This window comes from Mastigoproctus giganteus, chromosome 6 (assembly GCF_048544385.1).
Source record: "Mastigoproctus giganteus isolate SK-2022 chromosome 6, ASM4854438v1, whole genome shotgun sequence".
Lineage (NCBI taxonomy): Eukaryota > Metazoa > Arthropoda > Arachnida > Uropygi > Thelyphonidae > Mastigoproctus > Mastigoproctus giganteus.
The window spans coordinates 160,805,053-160,826,138 of record NC_143580.1 but is presented as its reverse complement, the minus strand read 5'-3'; the positions used below and the strand labels follow the sequence as shown (position 1 = coordinate 160,826,138).

General features: G+C 36.3%; 1 protein-coding gene across 1 annotated transcript in view; it reads right to left on the bottom strand.

Moving 5' to 3' along the window:
- The window catches only part of Ino80 (chromatin-remodeling ATPase INO80), a 672,466-nt gene that overhangs the window by 19,444 nt on the left and 631,936 nt on the right, over nt 1-21,086 (bottom strand). Inside the window, exons 34-35 of the mRNA XM_090376565.1 lie at nt 18,399-18,481; nt 9,456-9,599 (exon numbers count right to left, since the gene is read on the bottom strand). Of these exons, the coding sequence (XP_090232691.1) occupies nt 9,456-9,599; nt 18,399-18,481 (227 nt within the window). The remainder of the gene's footprint in view (nt 1-9,455; nt 9,600-18,398; nt 18,482-21,086) is intronic.

Here is a 21,086-nt window from a genome sequence, read left to right as displayed (position 1 = left end):
TATTTGCACATCACCAGGCATCTCTCATATTGTGGAGTTATACTTCATAACATTGCAACACCAGGGTACCTGCCCACCCACCGATGAGAAGTCAAAGCTTTGAAATGGTGCCGTCTGGGTGGTGGTATCCGCCAAAAAAAAGTTACAATAGTTTTCTCCAATGGTGAAGCGTTACTTATTCAAGGTAGTGTAATATTATGGCAACTTGTTGTGAAGGTATTCACAATATGAGATATACTTAAATGATGCATTTGCACTAACTTGTATGTCTGTAAATTTCACTATAAAGCAGCTATATATCACAGCACTTTACATGCGTGTAAATCTCACTTGCTCCCATCAGTAAGAAAAATGGCAATGAAATTATTATGACAGAAAATAGCAAATCGCAAAGAGATGAAATTTAAGACAGCATTTATATTAAAGTTTCAATTATATATGGCATTTCCATTAAATAAGTTTAAGAAATAATAAATAAATTAACTAAAATAAAATGGCTTTCTAAGTTTTATATTTCATCTACTGCTTTCAAATATTTATCTAATTTCTTTTTAAATCTACATAACTTCTCTGACTCTAAAAGACTAGAGTAGTCTCTTATTCCAATGGTTAATTACTCAGTTAGTGACTAAAGAGTAAAGGCATATTGGTTACTTATATTATTGTATATAATGGATCTAAAGCTAAGGTTATGTGACAGTAATAATCCTTTTATGAATGAATAACATCATTAATTCACCACTACAGTTTGTGAATAAATAGTCTTTCTGTTATAGATAAATTATTATACTGTTATGTAAAGCATGGCTTATCTCAAAAGGCTTTCTTACTAACAAAATGTTTTATTTTCATCAGGGCCAGATTTTAACGTTTGTAGGCCCTAGGCACTTTTATTCTGAAAAGTGGGAAAAGAGAAGTAAAATATTTCTTATAACAAATTATACTGTATCAACATACTGGCTGCGAATTACATCTTTTGATGTACTGCAAGTATGAGCAGCTGATCATACCATACTACAAGTACAAACCCAGGCAGTACTAGAGACCCCAACCCACAAGCTGTACTGGGACTGCGCCATAATAATGGATAAGACCATCCCGCACGATAGACCGGACATAACCCTTGTGGACAAGATGGAAAAGGCTTCCTACCTGATTGACATAGCGGTGCCCAACACTGGCAACCTGCAGAAAACCCATGAAGAAAAAATTAGGAAGTACATGAACCTGAGACATGAGGTCAAGGAGATGTGGCATATGCAAGAAGTAATGACCATCCTGATCATTGTGTTGACCACCGGCATGGTGCCAAAGACCTACATAGCAGCAATAGGTCTCCCAGAGAACACCTACAAGGAACTCCAGAAAGCTGCAATCCTGAACACCTGTAGGATAGTCAGAGAGTTCCGCGACAAACAGTAACACCAGACATTACAACCACCCTGTGTATTTGGGTAGCAGTACCCATTACGGAGTGGAATCCCCCAATCAGGGAGAAATAATATAAGAGCAACAATAATAATAATAATCATCATCATCGTCGTCTATGACTGTTGTCTCATGCTTATCTTGTTAAACTGACTTGTTTTGTAGAGAGTCAAATGTGCATTCTCCTGTTCAAAACAGTTGTACTCACAAATACATACATGCGAGTTATTACGTAAAGAGAGCAGTAGCCGAGTTGTCAGGACGGTGACCACGGTAGTGCACACTCTTTGAGTGGACTGGATTTCAAGTATGTGACTACTAAATATGATTAACATTTGTATTGATTGATTTATATTGAACCCCAGGGACTCACTTCTGGTGAGTATGGGCTTGGCACACTCAGGGTCCTGAGCTGGACATCATTCTTCTTTGCCCTGGTGATTCCCTCTGACACTCTTGTTCTTTCTCTCCCAGGGTAACACAGAATTTTCTTTTTCTTTTTTTTTTTTTGGCTGGTGCAGCAAAAGCCTCAGGCTTCCTTGCACCAGATGGCTAATGATAATAATGTTGTAAACTCAGCTGTAGGTGGCTGTCCCGGAGCATAAACAAAAACATTTATTATTATTATATTTTTTTAAATAGCCGAATAAGTTTGTGGTGTGACATTTTAACAAAAAAGTGTGAATTTTAAAAGAAGACTGATGATTTTTTGTTGTTGTTTGTTGTTTGGTTTTTAGGAGCATTAGCAACTAAGGCAATATTGCTCCGGGATATGCGGTGGTCATTCTCTGACCTTTCCGCATCCTCCGTATTTGGTAGTGACGGGCTTGAACCCTGGTCTAATCAAGAAGCATGTGCTACGCACTGCTGCTCCTTCCCACCTGGTTACGGAGGCACCTGAAGACTGATGAGATGTATTTTCAATTTTTCATATTCTGATCCTAGAATAATTTATTGTGTTAACTGTGTTTCATGTGATTTAAAATGTCTGATGGATATATGCAAAAACACGAATCTGGTTATGAAAAAAGAAAAAGCTTTGGGTAAAATGAAGGCTCAACACCTGATATAAGTCACATAGATCAGTTGTCAGTCATTACTCGTTATGTATCAAAAAGATGGTGAAGTACATAAGCGTTTCTTGATGTTTGTTTCCATTGAAAAGCATGATGTAAAATATCTTTTTGACATTGTAGCATCTGTTCTTGATAAACATGGAATAGATGTAGAAAATTACACATCTCAGTCATATGACAATGCTGCTAATATGAGTGGTATGGATTCTGGAGTCCAAGCCAGATTCAAGGAAGACAACAAACTAGCCGTATGGATTCCATGTGCTTCACACAGTCTTAATTTAGTAGGAACCACATCCGCAGGAAGCTGTTTGGCTGCTGTTAATTTTTTTGGCATTTTACAGTCGCTCTACACATTCTCTGCAGCCTCACCACAATAATGGTCTAAATTGAGTACGATGGAGAATACAATCTCAGTCAAAAATCTATCAGACACAAGATGATCATCGTGTTATGATGCTGCAAGATCACTGAAAAAAAATTACAGTAAAATTTGTGCAGCACATATTGATATCTCAGAATGTGAAGAACAAAAACTGACAGTCGTTCATGAAGCAAAAGCTTTGATAAATAAACTGAACAGGTTAGAAATAGCATTAATGACTGTCATTTGGGAAGATCTAAAAAAAAAAAAAAAAAAAAAAAAAAAAAACGTAGAGCGAATAAAGCAATTCAAGAACCTGGAACTGAGTTCTACATAACTGGGAAATTATATGATGCTCTTGTGGGTAATCTGATTGATGTTCATGACAAAGAAAAATTTTATGATTTTGAAAAAATGGCAAAAGAATTCGTCCCTAATTCTGATTACTGACAATATGAAGACAGAAAGCAGAAAAGGAAGAAACTGTTTGATGAAACAGCAGAGGAATTGGTACCACCAGAAAAAAGTGCAAAAGACACATTTCGAATTCAAGTTTTTTTATTATATTGTAGATGTACTAGTCACAGAAATGACAAAACGACTTGCTGCATACATTGCATGATACCTTCAGTTTTCTTATAGATAAATCTATGTCGAAAGAAGAAATTCAATCCAAAATCACAGCATTAGTCAACACCTACTCTTCTGACTTAGAAGTAGACTTCGTTGATGAATTCCTATTGTTTTCGCCACAAAAAAAAAAAGATAAACTGATTACTATTTTCCCAAATGTACACATAGCTTTAAGAATTTATCTATGCATAATTGGATCGAATGCTGAAGGAGAGCACATATTTTCGAAACTTAAGCAGATAAAGAACTGTGTAAAGCTCAACTTTTTTTTTTTTTTTTTTTTTTATGGAAACCCCAAACATGAGAGGTATTAGGACCTATATTACTTAATACCGTGCATGGGTTGGAGGTTGAGAAGATAAAAGAAGATATTTGTTGACATTTGACTTAACTTTTGTAGACTGTAATTTTCAGGAAATATGATGAAGGAAGGTAGGTTGTTCCAGAAAACGGCAGTTGAACGAATAAACGAGGAAGATGAAAAGTTGGTTCTGTGAGTTTGAAGTGGAAGAGTAAATGGATGTTGGCTGGTGTCAGCATGTGATCGGACTGTTTTAAAAGAGAGAGAGTGGGAATTATAGAAGCCAATTCAGAAGAACAGTGTCCATGGAAGTATCTGTAGAAAAGGCATGCAGCAGAAACAGTAGGTCTATGAGACAGAGTGGAGAGACTCTGTTAGAGATGAGTCATTAATTAACCTAACTGCCCTCTTCTGAATGGAATCTAGAAGCCTGAGACAGGTTTTGAGGGCACTGCCCCAGATGTTGGACAATTTTCCATGGGGCGGATTTGAGATTTGTACAGAGTGAACAGCTGTTTGATGGAAATGTAACGCCAAGAGCGAAAGAGAAAACCAAGTTTTTTAGAAGCAGAGGAAGCCATATTTGTAATGTGCTTGTGCCAAAAGAGATAGAAGAATTGAAATCAACTAAGTTGTGTTTGACCCACTGGAGAATTACCTGGAGAGATTGGCATTTAAGGGATTGGTAGCAGATATTCAAGAAGTTGAAATTGATTGAGCAGGGCAAGGTTTCTCAAACTGGAAAGAGGAATGTAATGTGCTGTCATCAGCAAAACTATGGATAGGATTTCCAGTCACTGGAAGGTCATTAACATACAAGAGGAAAAGAGTGGGGGGAAAGAACTAAACCTTGGGGGACACCAGCATTAGTGGAGAAGCTAGTAGACAGAGAGCCATCTACCATCACCCTCAGTGAGCAGTCAGAGAGAAAACTGGATAACTAATTACAAAAAACAGTTGGCAAACCATAAGATGAAAGCTTGTTTAGAAGACCTTTATGCCAAACATGATTGAAAGCCTTTGAGATGTCAAGAGTAACTGCTTGTGTTTCACCGAACTTTTCCATTGAATTTTTCCATTATGTTACCCATAAATGGGTAACATAAGCAAGAATATCACAAGTGGATCGATACTGGTGGAATCCATACTGGAGATCGTTGATCAGACGGAAACCTAGATAGTTTAAGAGCTGGTGGTTAATTGATTTCTCCATTATTTTAGAAAGAGTATAAGTAATTGCAATGGGATGATAACTGGATGGGAGGGATTTGTCAGCCTTTTTTAGGAACTGGCTGGATATGAGCAAATTTCCAAGCAGAAAGAAAAGCACCTTTGGAATAAAGAGAAAAAAGGCAGCAATGAATAGGAGAAATTCAGGAGTGCAGGTTTTGAGAACAAGCAGAGAAATACCACCAGGACCTGGAGCTTTTTAGCATCAAGATTCGTCAAAATCCTTCTAACATTCTTTTGACGGAAGACCACAGGAGGCATTGAATGGAGTAGCGTAAAAATGGTGAGAGGTGTTTTACCAAGATCACTAATACACGAGTTGGAAGAAAAATGGGATGCTAGCAGGTCAGCTTTATCCTTGGCTGAAGTGACAATAGAACCATCTGGTTTGGACAGAGGTGGGAGCAGAGATGGGCAAAAGTTGAGGCCAATAGCTTTGGCAAGAGACCGGAATGCTCGGCTGCCATTAGGGCAAGAAGCAAGTTTTCTACTCTTAGGGTGTTCAAAATCTAGTTTGGGCTGATTAGTAACCGCTTTAAAATTGTTGCAAGCTTTGATGTAGGCAGAAAATGAAACTGAAGAATTGGAAACAAACCAATTACGTTATGCAGCATTCTTTTCTTCTTCTCTTCCTTTCACTTTAAAATCTTGTCCTTCATCTAAACCAAGGTTAAGATGAAGGACGAGATTTTAAAGTGAAGTGTGGAATAAAGGATTCCATTCCTACAAGAATAATTTCACTGACACGATCTGAGCAAACAGTAATCTGACCAAGGAAAAGAAATCTTGCAGGTAATAGTAATAGCGGCATCAGCCAAAAAAAAAAAAAAAAAAAATCACACAACCATTCCCTCTAAACATTTGTCTAGTTCCTCCTTGAATTTATTTAAACAAATTCCTCTGCAAATTTCTGCACATCTATTCTACAGCTGTCTTTCCTCAATTTGAATTTATGCTCCCTTAGATTTGTAATCTGAGCAAGCGGAAGAATCTCATCAGAATTCGGTGTGCTCAACCCATTCAAGGCCTTATACACCTCAATCAGATCCCCTCGCAGGTGCCTAGTTTCCAGCCGCTGCAATTTGCAGAACTTTAGCCTCTCTTGCTAAGAGGACCCCTTCGTTCTCCTCATCAACCTTGTTGCCCTTCTCTGTACAAACAATCTACATCCTTTCTAAAATGAGGCCTCCAGACCTGTACACAGCACTCAAGGTCATTCCATTTTACATTCTTGTAATGCCAAACAACACTAGGTTGGGAATAGCCATGAGATAAAGGCTCCATTGGAGAAGAGACAATCATCAAGTTGTGATCTGAGGTGCCTAAAGGACTACCCACTTCGACTGTGTACTTAGAAGGGTTGTTTTACTACGAGCAAAGATCGCTTATTGTCGTTGGCACTTCTATGTATCGAGAACGATATTTCGAGTCATATGGACTTCGAGGAAGTTATTAAAGATTTTGCTACGACATGCAAAATCTTTAATAACCGAAGCAAGAAACGTTTGTGATATTAAGAAATGCTACATGTGTTACAAGTAACCTAGATATTGACGATATTGTAGATTTTGTTTCCTTTTAATTTCAAGAATAATGTTGAAGATTTATAGTTGCATTATTTTTTAATCTGAAAACCTTTCTCCTCCCTATTTTGTTACTTTTTTTTTTCTCTTTCCTTCTTTGCCCTAAAACTGTCGTAGGCCCTAGGCACAGTGCCTCATGGGAAATTCGGCCCTGGGTTTCACAAGCATGAACAAGTGTAGCTCATCATGTTTAGCACCATCCCAATTGCATGGTTTAAATAAGAAGGATTAGGCAATAGTTACGGTAAGGAAAATAAATACCTTGTCGGGTAAAAATATATGAAAACTTTTTGTTTCCATTAGTTGGAATGGAAACAAATAGTTATGTAGACACATGAGTTTTGGAGATATTAAAGCCCAAAGGTATTTAGATATTAAAGGATTAAAGCAGTGTAGTTTAAATATGCCCATTTCAAAGCTTGTTTGGACAGTTGTATGTTTTTAGTCTAACTGGATGAGGAAGTGAAACAAGATAGTCAGCTGAAGTGTCAAGAAACCGGTTGGGTTTGAATGCACTAAAATTTGAAAGTTTATTGTAATTCAAGAAGTCCCATCTACTGCTAGATGGAACTTTTTGTCTCTATTTCACTCAGATAAGACAGATAAAGTTACAGTTATGCAGTCTTATACTGATTATAAGTTTGACTGCAAGGATTTGATTTGAATTCTCTTGCAAGGCAGCTGAAGTATTGTGGCAAAATTGAGGGAATTCAGTCCTATTATGTTGCTACTACCTTTGTTGAGACAACTAAGGAAAATAAGTTAGGGAACTAAATACATACAAACAACAGTATATACATCATCCTAGAAAGAGAAAGCATGCTCCCCACCTCATAATCATATTTTCCTCAACGATTTTAAGGGTTGCAGAAAATATAATTATGGGGCATGTAATTTATATAAAGATTTAACACTTCATAGCAGATCCCCATGAAGATGCAAGTCTTCAAACATTGCAGTTTATGGAATTGAAGTCTCTCCCGGTACGAGTATCTCATGCATCCACAACTGATTCTGACATCATCCTTCTATAATTGCTATTTTCATTCTTATTATTTAAATCTCCAACCAATACCATTTTTTCTTTGTCATATTTTCTATTGCTGTTTCTAAGATATTAAAGAACTTTCTATTTCATCACATTTTCAGCCTTAAACTGGGACATATGCACAGATAAATTTCATCACGTAACTAACTTCCCATCTTAAATTTTGCCCACAGCTCCACTGGTACCTCATGCTGTATCTTACTTCTAAATGGATGGACTGCCAGACTCTATTAATTATCTTTTGACACTAGTGGCTCAACATTCCTCCAGAAAACCAATATCACTGATGCACATAGGCTTGTAATATGTTTACAAGGCATTCTAAGAAAAAAAAAAAAAAAAAAAAAATCAAAAAAATATCTCCAGTTTAAATATCTCCAGTTTAAATATCTCCATGCTCTCTTCATGTGGAATGTTTGGTGTGGGAATCAGCCACTTATTGTAATGTATCCACCCATTCTACTACATCATCAAAAGACAAATGCTTCTCACTCCTCCTGTAGCTAGCTATCTTTTACTTTAAACATGCGTAGACAAAATACATAAGGTAATAAATACATAACGTACTGAACTGAACTGGGTGTCCCAAAGCAAAGCAGTGTTGCAAAACTGTAAATCAGAAATTTCTGATATGTGAACCACAGGCATCCAGGTAATTTGTAGCCATCTTTGAAAACAGTTCATTGCTCCAGTCAAAACTGACTGACGTTGATCATGAAAGATATAGTTTCTAGTTTAATTTGACAACTGTATGCCACTGAATATATATAAAACCCATTGTATTAATTCAAATATTTCCTGTTCAAAAAATGTTTCACTGAAACCAACAACTATGCCTTGTTCAAGGACAGTCAGGTAATGACTATATTTTCCAAAACAATACAGTATTCACTGTATCGATTGCAAAAGTGATATAATAATTTCCAGACTTGAAAAAATGTGTCACATTATGCATATTTGAGAATAGTAGCTGAATTATAATTTCCTGTGGCTTATACATCCATATGCTGCTCAACGGTTTTGTTACATTTAAATTTTATATGGAAACATTTTCTAGTCTTTTGCAAGTCAATGTAATTTTTAAATGAAATTGTTGAGAGAGAGACATTTTACACATTGACTTGACACCAACTGCTTCCCTACTACTCTTGCTGTTTTCTCCTACCATGACCTTTCTTACTATCAGCAGTACTGATCATTTCAGAGCTGTTGAATTTTATGCAAAATCCAAGCTGAATTAAATAAAACCACAATAGCATTTTGATAAAAATCATTTCATTAAACACATTTAATTTTCTACTGGATATCTTCAGGAAGTCAATGCTAATGATAGCACAAATCCCCACACACTTTGTGAAGACATAGACCACTCAATCTTGTCTGTTACATGTTACACATCACATGAGCTACAATTTCATCAGACCATAGACTCATAATGTTGCAAATCAATAAAAAATATATTTATTTTTGGAATAGAACTGGAACTATTTTGAAAATTTTTAATTTTTAATAGAGAAACTGGGAGGAGACCCTTCTTGAATGTTGCTGTGAGTCACAGCTGGGTTAACAGTTATATAGTCACAGTTGAAGTCATAGTTAAAGTTAAAAAGAAAAGAAAAAACATACTGGGCCCATCCCAATGAATGTTAAAATGACCCAATATGTCTGCCAAAAGGATAAATAAAAGTATACTTGTAGTATAAACGTATTATAAAAGTATAATAAAAGTATAAACAAGACTAATTATATAAAAACTGGATTATAACAGGCTTTTATCTCGTAATAGGCTTACTTCACTATATGGGCTTGGTGGGACAGAATCTATACTAAGAACAGATTCTGCATCCTGTCCTATACTAGGCGTTGGCGTTACAGATACTGGTATTGCAGGTATTGTAACGTTTTCTTCAGTTCGTTTTCTTTTGCCAGTAATTTTCTAAAAAAAAAAAAAATATAAAGAAATGTTACTTATGAAATATCAATGCTTTGTGTATAAACTTCTATTCTACTTGTAATTAACATAACAATGAATAAAAAACTTTTTTTATTCTGTCCACTGAAGAGAATAGAAGTGATTCTAATAAATTTTTGTGCTAATTTAAATTTGGGATTGAAAATTTTATATCTTATATCAATCACTCTTTTTAAGGGAAAGGAAATGAAGAATTTAAATACAAATAAAATTTAATTTTAATAAATAAATATAAAATACTTTAATTCGTTTAAAAAATTTTTATAACTGACATCTATGACTTCTTCAATTAATGTTTAACAATAGTTGGCCAGCATGGATTCCATGTTCCATGGCAATACTCTTCCATATCAGATACCTCTTGATGAAACTGCCACATTAATCAGTGACAGCATCTAGATTTGAATGGAAGAAATCTAAATGTGAAAGAAAGAAAATGTATTTCTAAAGGGTATACCCAAATCCCACTAAAATGGCACTCAGTATTTCTTTAATGATAATCATCAAAATTTCTGCACTACCTCTTTTTCTTGGCTGTTGTAATCACACAGCAAATAGTCATTACTGGAGAGAGTATACGATAGGGGCTTTGTCAATCAATTTGGCCTTGGAAGGACTGCACGAAGGTTCCTGGGGTAAAATGTTTCGCAGCATGGCCACTGTTTGGTAACAGATAGAACTGTTTTTATATAGATCAGATACTGGAAGAGGTACAAGAATATTTTCCAATGCTATCATAGTAGTGTTAGGAGGATAGGAAAAACATTTGTTTTGGCTGCCATCTGCTTACAGCTGTCATAATAATATAATGACAGCTATAAGCAGAGGTGGAAATGGTTCTTCCACTGCTTTTATTTTGATATATAATAGCATGAAAAGCAAGAGGGCAGAGATTACAAGACCTAATAAGATGAATCCATATGGGACCAGAAATTATAAGGGCCGTGAAAGAGTTACTAAAAACGCAAACACATGCACATTTACTTGCTTACACACTAAAGCTAGAAATATAGTAAATAAATTTAATTAGTTTGAAATATTAGTTAATTCATCAATTGCTTACACTATAGGTGTGACAAATGTGGTATCAGAATATGGATACCATATTCTGATACCACATTTGTGTAATTTGCAGAATTCGAATATGGTATCCATAACGTGTACAGAAAGGATATGATGATGGGATGGGTTATGGAGGAGAGATACTTTTGGTTAAAAAGCATACAGACTCTATACTACAATCAGTAGTCAAGCGTTGAAAGAGTAATAATGTCAGTCTGGTGTGACATAAACAGTGGAAAACACAAATGAGTACAATGAACAACTATACTGATAAACAGAATGAGCAAGCAAATTAGAGTATCTTATCAAGAGGGATTTTAACTTTCCAGATATCAACTGGAACTCATGGGTTGGCAGCTCACTCAGTAGCAGACCATTCCTTGGGTAGCCAGATGACTCCTTTCTACACCAATACACTATAGAAGCAACAACAAGAAAAAGCAATATTCTTGCTCTAGTAATCAGCATTAATGAATTTCAAGTAAGGGACCTTTAGGTGGCAGTGATCACTGCATACTGATGTGAGATTTTGTTTTCACAAAGGTGAGTATAATGGGCTCAGACATTTTTTTAAACTTTTTTCAGTGGTAGCAACCAAATCTTAAAAAATGTAAATGCAAAATGATCAGTGAGATAATTATAGAGGCGGCTAAGAGTTTTATTCCATCTAAGAGATTAGCATTAGCAGAGGAATATGCTGCAAGAAAGCAAGCTTATATAGCATCAGCCCAAAAAAAAAAAAAAAAAACCACTTCCCATTTCACCCATCTACTCCAAATGTTTGTCTAGTTCTGCCTTGAACTAATTTAGGTTGTCAACCTCTATTACAACAGATGGAAGTTTGTTTCAATCATCAACCACAAGCTAACTAAAGGGAAATTTTCACACATCTATTCTACAACTGTCTTTCTTCAATTTGAATTTGTCCTCTCAAGTGAGTAATGTGAAAAAGACGAAGAATCCCACTGGCAATGAGCTTGATAAAACCATTCAAGGTCTTATATACCTCAATCAGATCATCTCGTAGGTTCCTAGTCTCCAAACATTGCAATTGGCAGGACTTAATTAACAACAACCCTTTGTTCCGTTCACTAATCTCGTTTCCCTTTTCTGTACTCATTCCAGCAGCTCTACATCTTTCCTAAAATGAGGTCTCCAAACCTGTATGCAGAATGCAAGGTGTGGTCTGATCATTGCATTATACAAGGGGATAATCTCCTTATCCCTGCTAGAAAAATTGCTGTATATCATGTCAAGACACCATGAACTACTCTGGCAGCCTGTCTGCACTACTCAAAAAACTTCATACTGACTGCACAATTGTCCCTAGGTCTTCTTTATTCTCCACTATCTTGAGTATAGTACTGCACAATTGGTACATTCCTCTGGGGTTACTGCTACCCATATGCAGTACTTCACATTTGTCAATGTTGCACTTCAGTTGCCACCTCTCAGAACATCTACTCAACTTTTCCAGATCCTGTTGCAGTCGTGTACAGTCATTGGTATCGTTAACAATTCTGCCAACCTTTGTATCATCAGCAAACTTGGACATTAAGCCTGATATACCTTCATCAATATCACAGATGAATCATAGATAAATATACAAAACAATGATGGGCCCAACACCGAACACTGGAGGGATTCCACTAATAACATTTGTCCACAAAGAGCAGTGTCCATTGATTACCACTCTGTCTTTTCCCACTCAACCATCCCTTTAGCCATAGCAGCAACTTGCCCTTAATGCCATACTGCTTCAATTTGTACAGTAGGTAGTCTTCCATGTGCGACAATATCAAAAGCTTTCCTAAAATCAAGTACATGACATCGAAATTACTTTTTGCATCCAGTTCCTTTGTGACCACATTGTAGTATCTAATCAAATGGGATACTATGATTGGATAACAAACTCATGCTGTGTCTGAACTATAACTGAAGTCTTTTCTAGATGATCTTGCATTACTTCTTTAACCAGTGACTCCATTATTTTCCCCAGAACAGAAGTTAAACTAACAGGTCTGTAATTATTTGTGTCACCCTTTGTGAATAGGGGATACTTTGCACATCTCCAATCCATGAGGACCTCCCCTGAGTCCAGGAAAGCTCTAATAATTATGGCTAAGGATTTGCTTACTTCCTTTGCTGTCTCCTTTAATATAATTGGATAGATCCCATCCACCCCCAGTGCCTTTCTTTTATGTTGAACTTCAACAGTAGCATCTTCACTTTGCTCTCAGTTATTACAAAATCAATTAGCTCCTTGCTAGAATTTGATTATCTTCTATCCTCCACTTCCATACAGAATGCCTCATGTGCAAATGTAGATGTAAAATACTCATTCACTTTATCAGCTACCTCAGCAGGATCATGATCAGCCAAACCATCAATAACAAGTGGACCAATCTGATCCATCTCCCTTCCTTATAGAGTTTACATAAGTAAAGAAATCTTTGCTGTTTTTCTTTGCATCCTTTGCCAAAGATTTCTCATAATCTGCCTTGGCCTGCCTAACCTCCTTTGTGACTTGATTACAGACACTGAGTGGACAGAAATCATGGGATACCTACCTAGTAAGGGGTAGGCTCACCTTTTGCATGAATAAGGGCAGTCACATGGCTAGGCTTAAGTCCACTAGTTCAAGAAAGCATTCCACAGGTATTTCCATCCATGCTTACTGCAACGCTGTCCATAATTCCATCGCATTTGTGGGTGGAGGATCCAAAGCTTGAACGGACCTTTCTACAGCATCCCAAAGATACTCTACAGGATTCATATCTGGTGAATGTGGGGCCATTCTATGGTAGTAAAATATGTGGAATGCTCTTCGAAAAATGTTCTAGTCACCACGGCTCTGTGCACATTGTCTGACGGAAGAGTCCACTGCCCTGTGGGTGCACAATGATCATGAAGGGATGCAGATGGCCTGCAAGGATGGACACGTAACCTTGACCATTCAGAGACGTGCCTGGACGTACCAGAGGTCCCAATGTGCGCCAGTTGAGCATGCCCTAGACCTGCCCGAACAATTCCTTGTTGACACGATGGGTGCATAGCTTCGTACGGTTTCCACCAGATACGCACCCTCCTGTCCATTCAAAATAAAGTTTCCAATCATCCATTTCCAATCCAAGGTCTAGTGCTCCTATAACGTACTGCGGCTAATTATCACCTTTTTGCCATTCTAAGTCTAACTTATAGTTGAAGAAAGGATGTCATGCATTGTTGTTTACAAAAAAAAAAAAAAAAAAAAGTTGAAATAAAGAAAACAGAAATAACACAGGGTACTCATGTGGGTTAGTGCATTTTTGCTCACTTTAATGTTCTACATAAGACAGCCAGGAGAGCAAATTTGGTGGTGGTGTAGAGGTTTAGCAGCACAAGGGGAAACTTAGGCCAAATTGTGCCTATTCAAATATTTGGAATGGTACCAGAGTTTGTCTTATTTGATATTAGATATAATCATAAAGTCTAATTTGTTTAAGATAAGCAAAAAGCTCTTCCAGATTGGCATTGTTTCCTTAATAGCTGGGTTAGTGATAAAGGTTCTTGCATTTGTGTCAGAGAGAGGAAGGTAGTATTTCTGGTATAGGAATAATATGAACAGTCTAACAGAAATGTCGAACTGTAAGTTGTGACGAACAACGCATGCATATAGGAGGGTCATCGCCCATGAGCAGGAACGGGTGGGTCAGATGTGTATGTGTGTGTGTGTGTGTGTGTGCGTCCTAAGTGCAGCCTTGGCAGCATTACTTCTTCATGCCTGTTTTTCCTCAAGCTGGAGCTTCATATTTGTGGTTCGTGTTTACTTTCAAATAATTTATTGTTTGCATGTGTCTTCCAAATATTTAACCACTGGTCCCTACAGATACGTCGGATACGTTTTGGAAAATCTATATAGGGTACTTGGTAAGATGGAGGTGTGTTGCTGTTTGGGTGCTTGGCTGCCTGGTCTGCTGTTTCGTTACCTGTGATGCCAGTATATATTACAGTACCTATTCCTCAAATGAATTAGACAAGTTCAGATTTCTTTTACTATGGGATGTGTGGTTGAGAAATTGTTACTTATTGAGGATAGCGCACTCATGGAGTCTGTGTATATTAAACTATTAGTGTTGAGACAGATGTTGATATTGTCTATAGTTAGGTGGATTGCATACAGTTTTACAGTATAACTGCTACATTCAGCCGGGAGAGATACAGATACTGTGAATGAGGGAAAGACTGCTGCAGCACCCATGGCAGCATCTGATTTTGAGCCATCAGTATATATTAAGCAGCTCTGTGCATTGCTAGCAGCATGTCCTTTGTGCAGTTGTTTGATGTAATGGTTTTCCAGGGACTGTTTCTCCCATTGTTGGAAATAGGTGTCACAGTAAGGTGGGTTTGAGCACCAAGGCAGATCAGATATTTTGGTTTCTTTCAGTGTGTTTTCAAAAGGAATATTCCAGCAATGCTACAAGAGTGGTGCATAGCAATGCATCAACTCTTGTAGTCTAATACCAGTTGGTCTATTTTCAGTGGGTTTATTGTTATAGAACGTTATCCTTTCAGGATTGAAAAGCAGCAGTTGATTTGGATGATCTGGAAGGCTTTCAAGTCTGGCTGCATAGGTGAGGAGTAACATATTCCTTCTGAGGTGGAGTGGTGGTTCGTTTGGCTCCATATAGAGACTTTGGACTGAGGATGTTCGAAAAGCCTCAAGAACAGTGTGAAGAGCACTGTGCTGTATGGCAGTGGTCTCAAACTCAAATTGCATGCGGGCCGAATGCACGATCTGAAAGCAGCTGACGTGCCGGAATTTTTTTTTAACAAAATGAGAGTGAATATAAGCACCGTATTTACAACAAATACATAATTGAAATGTATTCGTGGGCCATGTAAAATTGCTTCGGGGACCGGATGTGGCCCGCGGGCTGCCAGTTTGAGACCACTGCTGTATGGTATTCAGTCTTGTAAGTACAGTTTTCCTAGCTGAGTAATAGGCTATTACACCATAATCTAGATGTGACCTGATAAGTGAATGATATAAATGCAATGTATATCTATCATAGTATGCAGAGATGGCTCTGAGTATATTGAGTTTTTTCAAGCAGAGAGTTCTTAGATAAGTTATGTGCATAGCAAAATTGAGTTTAGTATCTAATATCAAGCCTAAAAAGTGGATATTGCTGGGAAGAGGGGGATTGGTTGGTTTTTTAATTTAAGTTCAGGCTCTGGATGTAATCTATGCTTTTTACAGAAATTAATTGCAAATGTCTTTTGTATTGACAGGCAATAACCATTTTGTATGGTACATGTCTCTTAACTTATTTATGGAAAGTTGCAACTGCCTCTTTATGCTGTTAACGGTTGGTGAATGGCATGATATAGCAAGATCATCAGCATACATAGACGGGCTGCCAGAGCAGGTCATGGAGTTTTGTCAATGATATATAGGAATTTTGCTAACAGAGACGAGGCGGTGATTATTACTTTGTATAAAGCAATGGTCAGGCCACACCTTGAGTACTGCGTACAGGTCTGGAGGCCTCATTTTAGGAAGGATGTAGAGATGCTAGAACGAGTACAGAGAAGGGCAACAAGATTGGTAAGAGGAACAAAGGGTGCTCTCACCAAGAAGCTTAAGTTCTGCTCTGCAAGTTGCAGAATGTGGAGACTGCAATGCGATCTGATTGAGGCGTATAAGGCCTTGAATGGTTTGAGCAGGCTGAATGCTGATGGGATACTTCCGCTTGCTCAGATTCAGAACCTTAGGTGGCATAGGTTCAAACTGAGGAAAGACAGTTGTAGAAAAACGTACGGAAATTTGCATTTAGCCAGTGGGTAGTTGACTGCTGGAATAGATTTCCGTCTGTTATTGTGGAAGTTGATAGCTTAAATAAATTTAAGGCTGAACTAGACAAACATTTGGAGTGACCAGATGGGCAAAATGGGAAGATTTTTTTTGGTGATGCTGTATAAGCTTGCTTTCTTGCATCATATGCCCCAGCTAATGCTAATAATGATTTCGGTTCAGTCTGTTCCATGTGTGATCGACCTTGGTTCAAGAATGTTGTGAAGATTGTAGTAGCTCGACATCATGCTCTTCTTCAAACAGCATTTCCAAATAAGGATGTAAGTCAAATGTCAGCTTGTAACAACTGTCGTGGCTCTCTCAAGAACTAAGTGATTCTGGCTCTATCGAAGTCAAATGGTTTTAAATATCATCTGATGCATTCATATGGTCAATACCAGATCCTTGTTCAAGTGATAAATGTTGGCCTTAAGGAAGTTTCACTTAACTTTCACTATGCGTACTTGGCACACAATTTTTTTTTTGGCAAGTAGTCTGTAGACACTGAATGTGTTCTAAGAAGTTTAACTTACTACTGAAAATTAGATCCATTGCTTTTCTTAAGTTTACTAGCACAGAACAAAATAAGTGAAGAAGTTCATCAGGATCAAGTCTATAATCCTGAAGGGGTGAAGCACATAGAGAATATCCAAGTGTTATATGAGTGTCCATTATTAACTGAAAGTGTAACTTATTTGTTTCTAAAGTTCAAGTCGGCAAAGAGGAATGTCAAATGTTAAAGTTTTTCAAATTGTTTTTTGCGTAATAGAAATGTAAAGCAGTTGAATAGACCATTTTCTGCCTCTTTGCAGGAGAGTTTGATTCCTCATGACTTTAGTCCATTGGGCTGGGTTCTCTTGATCCAAATGATCCTATAACTTTCCAGGTTTCTGGTCCTAACATGGTGTGGAAGCAACAATACCACCTAGTGAGCAGCTGGAGATGCTAGTGGGTAAAGGGAAGGAATGATGCCAAGAGAAGGTATTACTCCTTCTTTAACCAGTAAAGTTACTTTACTGAGAGAAGCAGTTACATTATATTAACAATATAAATAAATCCAAAATAACAACAAAAATTAAGATATATACAAGACTACCAAGTTACTGCTTTAGTATTGCTTAGAATCGCTAGATGCACTGTTTAATTAACACATGCAAACAAAGATTTCTATGCTAAATATGATCTTGGTGTTATACGCTGTTTTATGAATAAAATGTTTTTCATTTTATGTTTTTTTAAATTCTAATTTTATATTTAACAGTAATTTTACTCTACTGTTGGCAAAAAAGTCAAAATAAGAATAAAAAACATTTGAAAGAATTTATGCACAGAGTTTTCATTTTTGCAAAAAAAATGTAAAGTTCCATGAAGTAATTCACTTATAGAGCCCAGAGCTATGAAAATTCACTGCAAGGCAGTGAATTTTCATAGCTCTGGGTTACTTATTACTTAGCTGAGCTGTAACTATTTCATTTTAAATGATTTATAAGAAAATAGCTTTTGTCTATTTATGGTACATTATATTATACACTGTTAGCATCAGTAATTCCTGGTAATTTTGAAACTGCAGAATTCATTCCAGAAGTTCTCTGGCCCATGGTAATCACAACATTCTCCTATTTCCCTCTCCCCACATAAAACTAACTGCACACCTGTGGTGTAAGCCAAGGCATACTGAAGTGCAGAATTTGTTTAGTTGTCCTATTCAAAGGACTTTTAACTTAACTACTGTCAGCAATATTCTGTGTCAGGCTTAAAGCTTTATTTTTTTATTTTTTTAAAGATTAGGATATGATATTTGGGGAGATTTTTTTTTATAAAATTTATTTTACAATTATTTCACCAGAATATACTAATTATCTTACTTTTTCTATCTTTTCCAGTTTCCGTTTTCTTTCTCTAATATTATTCCTTTCCTGTTGCCTCCGTTCTTCTTGCTTTTGATAAACTGAAATTATATGTCAATTGTAGGTAAAATACGTATTAATTAATTTTTTATGTATCATTGTCTTAGGAGAACTATTTGGGATAGATGTTCTTTTTAATATATATATATCAAAATAAAATGAATTGCATTTAATTCAAGTAAAATCATATGTAATTAATAAAAAATGAATATTTCAATTTTAATTCTATTAATCATAACAGTATATTCCGAAGTTTTAGTCAAAAATAATTAAAAATAAATATAAAAAAACTTCTTTTTTTCCATGTTAGCCATTCATTGTTATGAATGGCTAACATTTTTTAATACAGAAAATATAAGTTATTGTTAATGAAAGATACAAAACTTCAAATGACCTTGTTGTGGGAGTTTTGGTGGTATTAAGATCAAATTGTGCTTTGTGTTTTTCATGCTATGGTTAGATGGGGTGGGCTGTAGAATGATATGAGTTGTACAAATGGATTTCTTTTAAAAAGTAAAAAAAAAAAAAAAAGCTACATTCATGGCAACATGATAATGAGCACATTCTATGAAAATAAGAATATATAAGTAGAAAGTAGTAAACTGAACAGCTAAAGTGGACCGGCTTTTGGAAGAACAAAAAGGTGCTTTTGGTGGGTAGATCCTACTGGAAGCTGGGTTCTATGCTTGCAATTTATGCTCTGAGTCTGCCTTATTTGTGTCTGTCAACTTGTGCTCCTGTACTACAGTTTTAAAATCAATGAAAGGGATCTGAAAGAAAGTTTAACCAATAGTGATCAGTTGCTTTGCTGTGTCTGCATATTCATTTCCAGGAATTTCAGTTGTCTTGGAATCTAGCAGAAATCAATCATATGTTTCTCTTCTTCAAAATGATCTGATTGGGATCTTATTTGTTTCAAGGTAGGGTGAAAGGGAGATTTATTTTCAACTACATTCATAGTTAGAGTATGTATTAAGCATAAGTTAGATAGACTGCCAATACTGTCTAATGCCAACCGCACTGTGTACAGTTCATCAATGCAAACATTGCTTTATCCTTAGTTACTAACAGTTACAGATGGAAGGGAAACAGGTGGAGATGGAGAGTTGGTTGGTTGATTAGGGTTTCATTGGCACATAGGAAGAAAAGTTATTTATTATTAATTTATTTATAAATATATTTATTTATATTTTATCCCTTTTATTTATAAAAGGGAGTAATAATTTGTAAAAGGGATGAAACTTATCCGGGAAATATTAAAATTCCCATTTTAAATTTGTCTATACAAGTTTAGACATTTTCAAAAACTGAAGCCTGCTTACACATGGTCACTGTCATTTAGAATCTTACTGAGTGTATACGGCTTAGTCAGTTGGCTACAGGCAGTAAAAAATGAAGTTCACTGATAAAACTAGAACGCTCAGGCAAAATATGATGTACAAGTGACCCCTGCTTAACGCTGATAATTCGTTCCGGAAAAACAGAGCGCTAAGTGAATCCGCGCTGCATTCCCATAAGGTAGCATATGTATTTGTGAGTTGCGATCGTGCCATAGGATATTTCCTAATCAATAATAAACAGTAGTGAAAAGATGCACAAATGTCGGTCAAAATATTTAATATTCAAATATTTGTACATATAAAATATTCTGCACTACATACATATATAATTATGTGGTGACTACTTATGTATCAAAATTAAACTTAAAATTCCCATTAAAATCATGAATTTAATTGATCTAAATTGATTTTAATTGATTTAATTTAATTGATGAATTTAATCATGAAAAATGTTGATTTTGGGTTGTAGTTTGGCCCTCTTCCTGGTAACTAAAAGGGGTTTTAATTTAAAATCCCCCTGCAGCGTTACCACCCAACAATAAAGTCAGTTCCTTGTCTAAATGGTAGCCGAGCATTCTGGTCTCCTGCTAAAGCTATTTACTGCAACTTTTGTCCATCTCTGTTCCCACTACTGTCAAAACAAGATGGTTCTATTGCCACTTCAGCCAAGGATAAAGTTTACCTGCTAGCATCCTATTTTTCGTTCAACTCGTGTATTAATGATCTTGGTAAACTACCTCCCACCATTCCCAGTATGCTCCATTCAATGTCTCCTGCAGTCTTCTGTCAAAAGGATGTCAGAAAGATGCAGGTCCAGATGGTATTTCTCCACTTGTTCTCAAAACCTGTGCTCCTGATCTTACTCCTGTTCTGTGTAGCCCCTTTTCATTTTCTTATTCCAAAGGAAAACCTTTTGTTTGGAAATTTGCTCATATCCAGCCAGTTCCTAAAAATGATGACTAATCCTTTCCATCCAATTATTGTCCCACTGTAATTACTTCTTCTGTTTCTAAAGTAATGGAGAAATCAATTAACTGCCAACTCTTAAGCTATCTAGAAACTTTCCATCTGATCAATGATTGGCAAGTTTACTAATGGAATCCATACTTGGCAGTATGGATTCCATCGATCCACTGGTGATATTCTGGCTTATGTTACCCATCTATGGACAAATTCAATGGAAACGTTTAGTGAAACTGAAACAGTTGTTCTTGACATTTCAAATGCTTTTGGTAGTATTTGGTTTAAAGATCTTCTAAATATGCTTCCAGCATATGGTTTGCCAACTGTTTTTTGTAATTAGGTA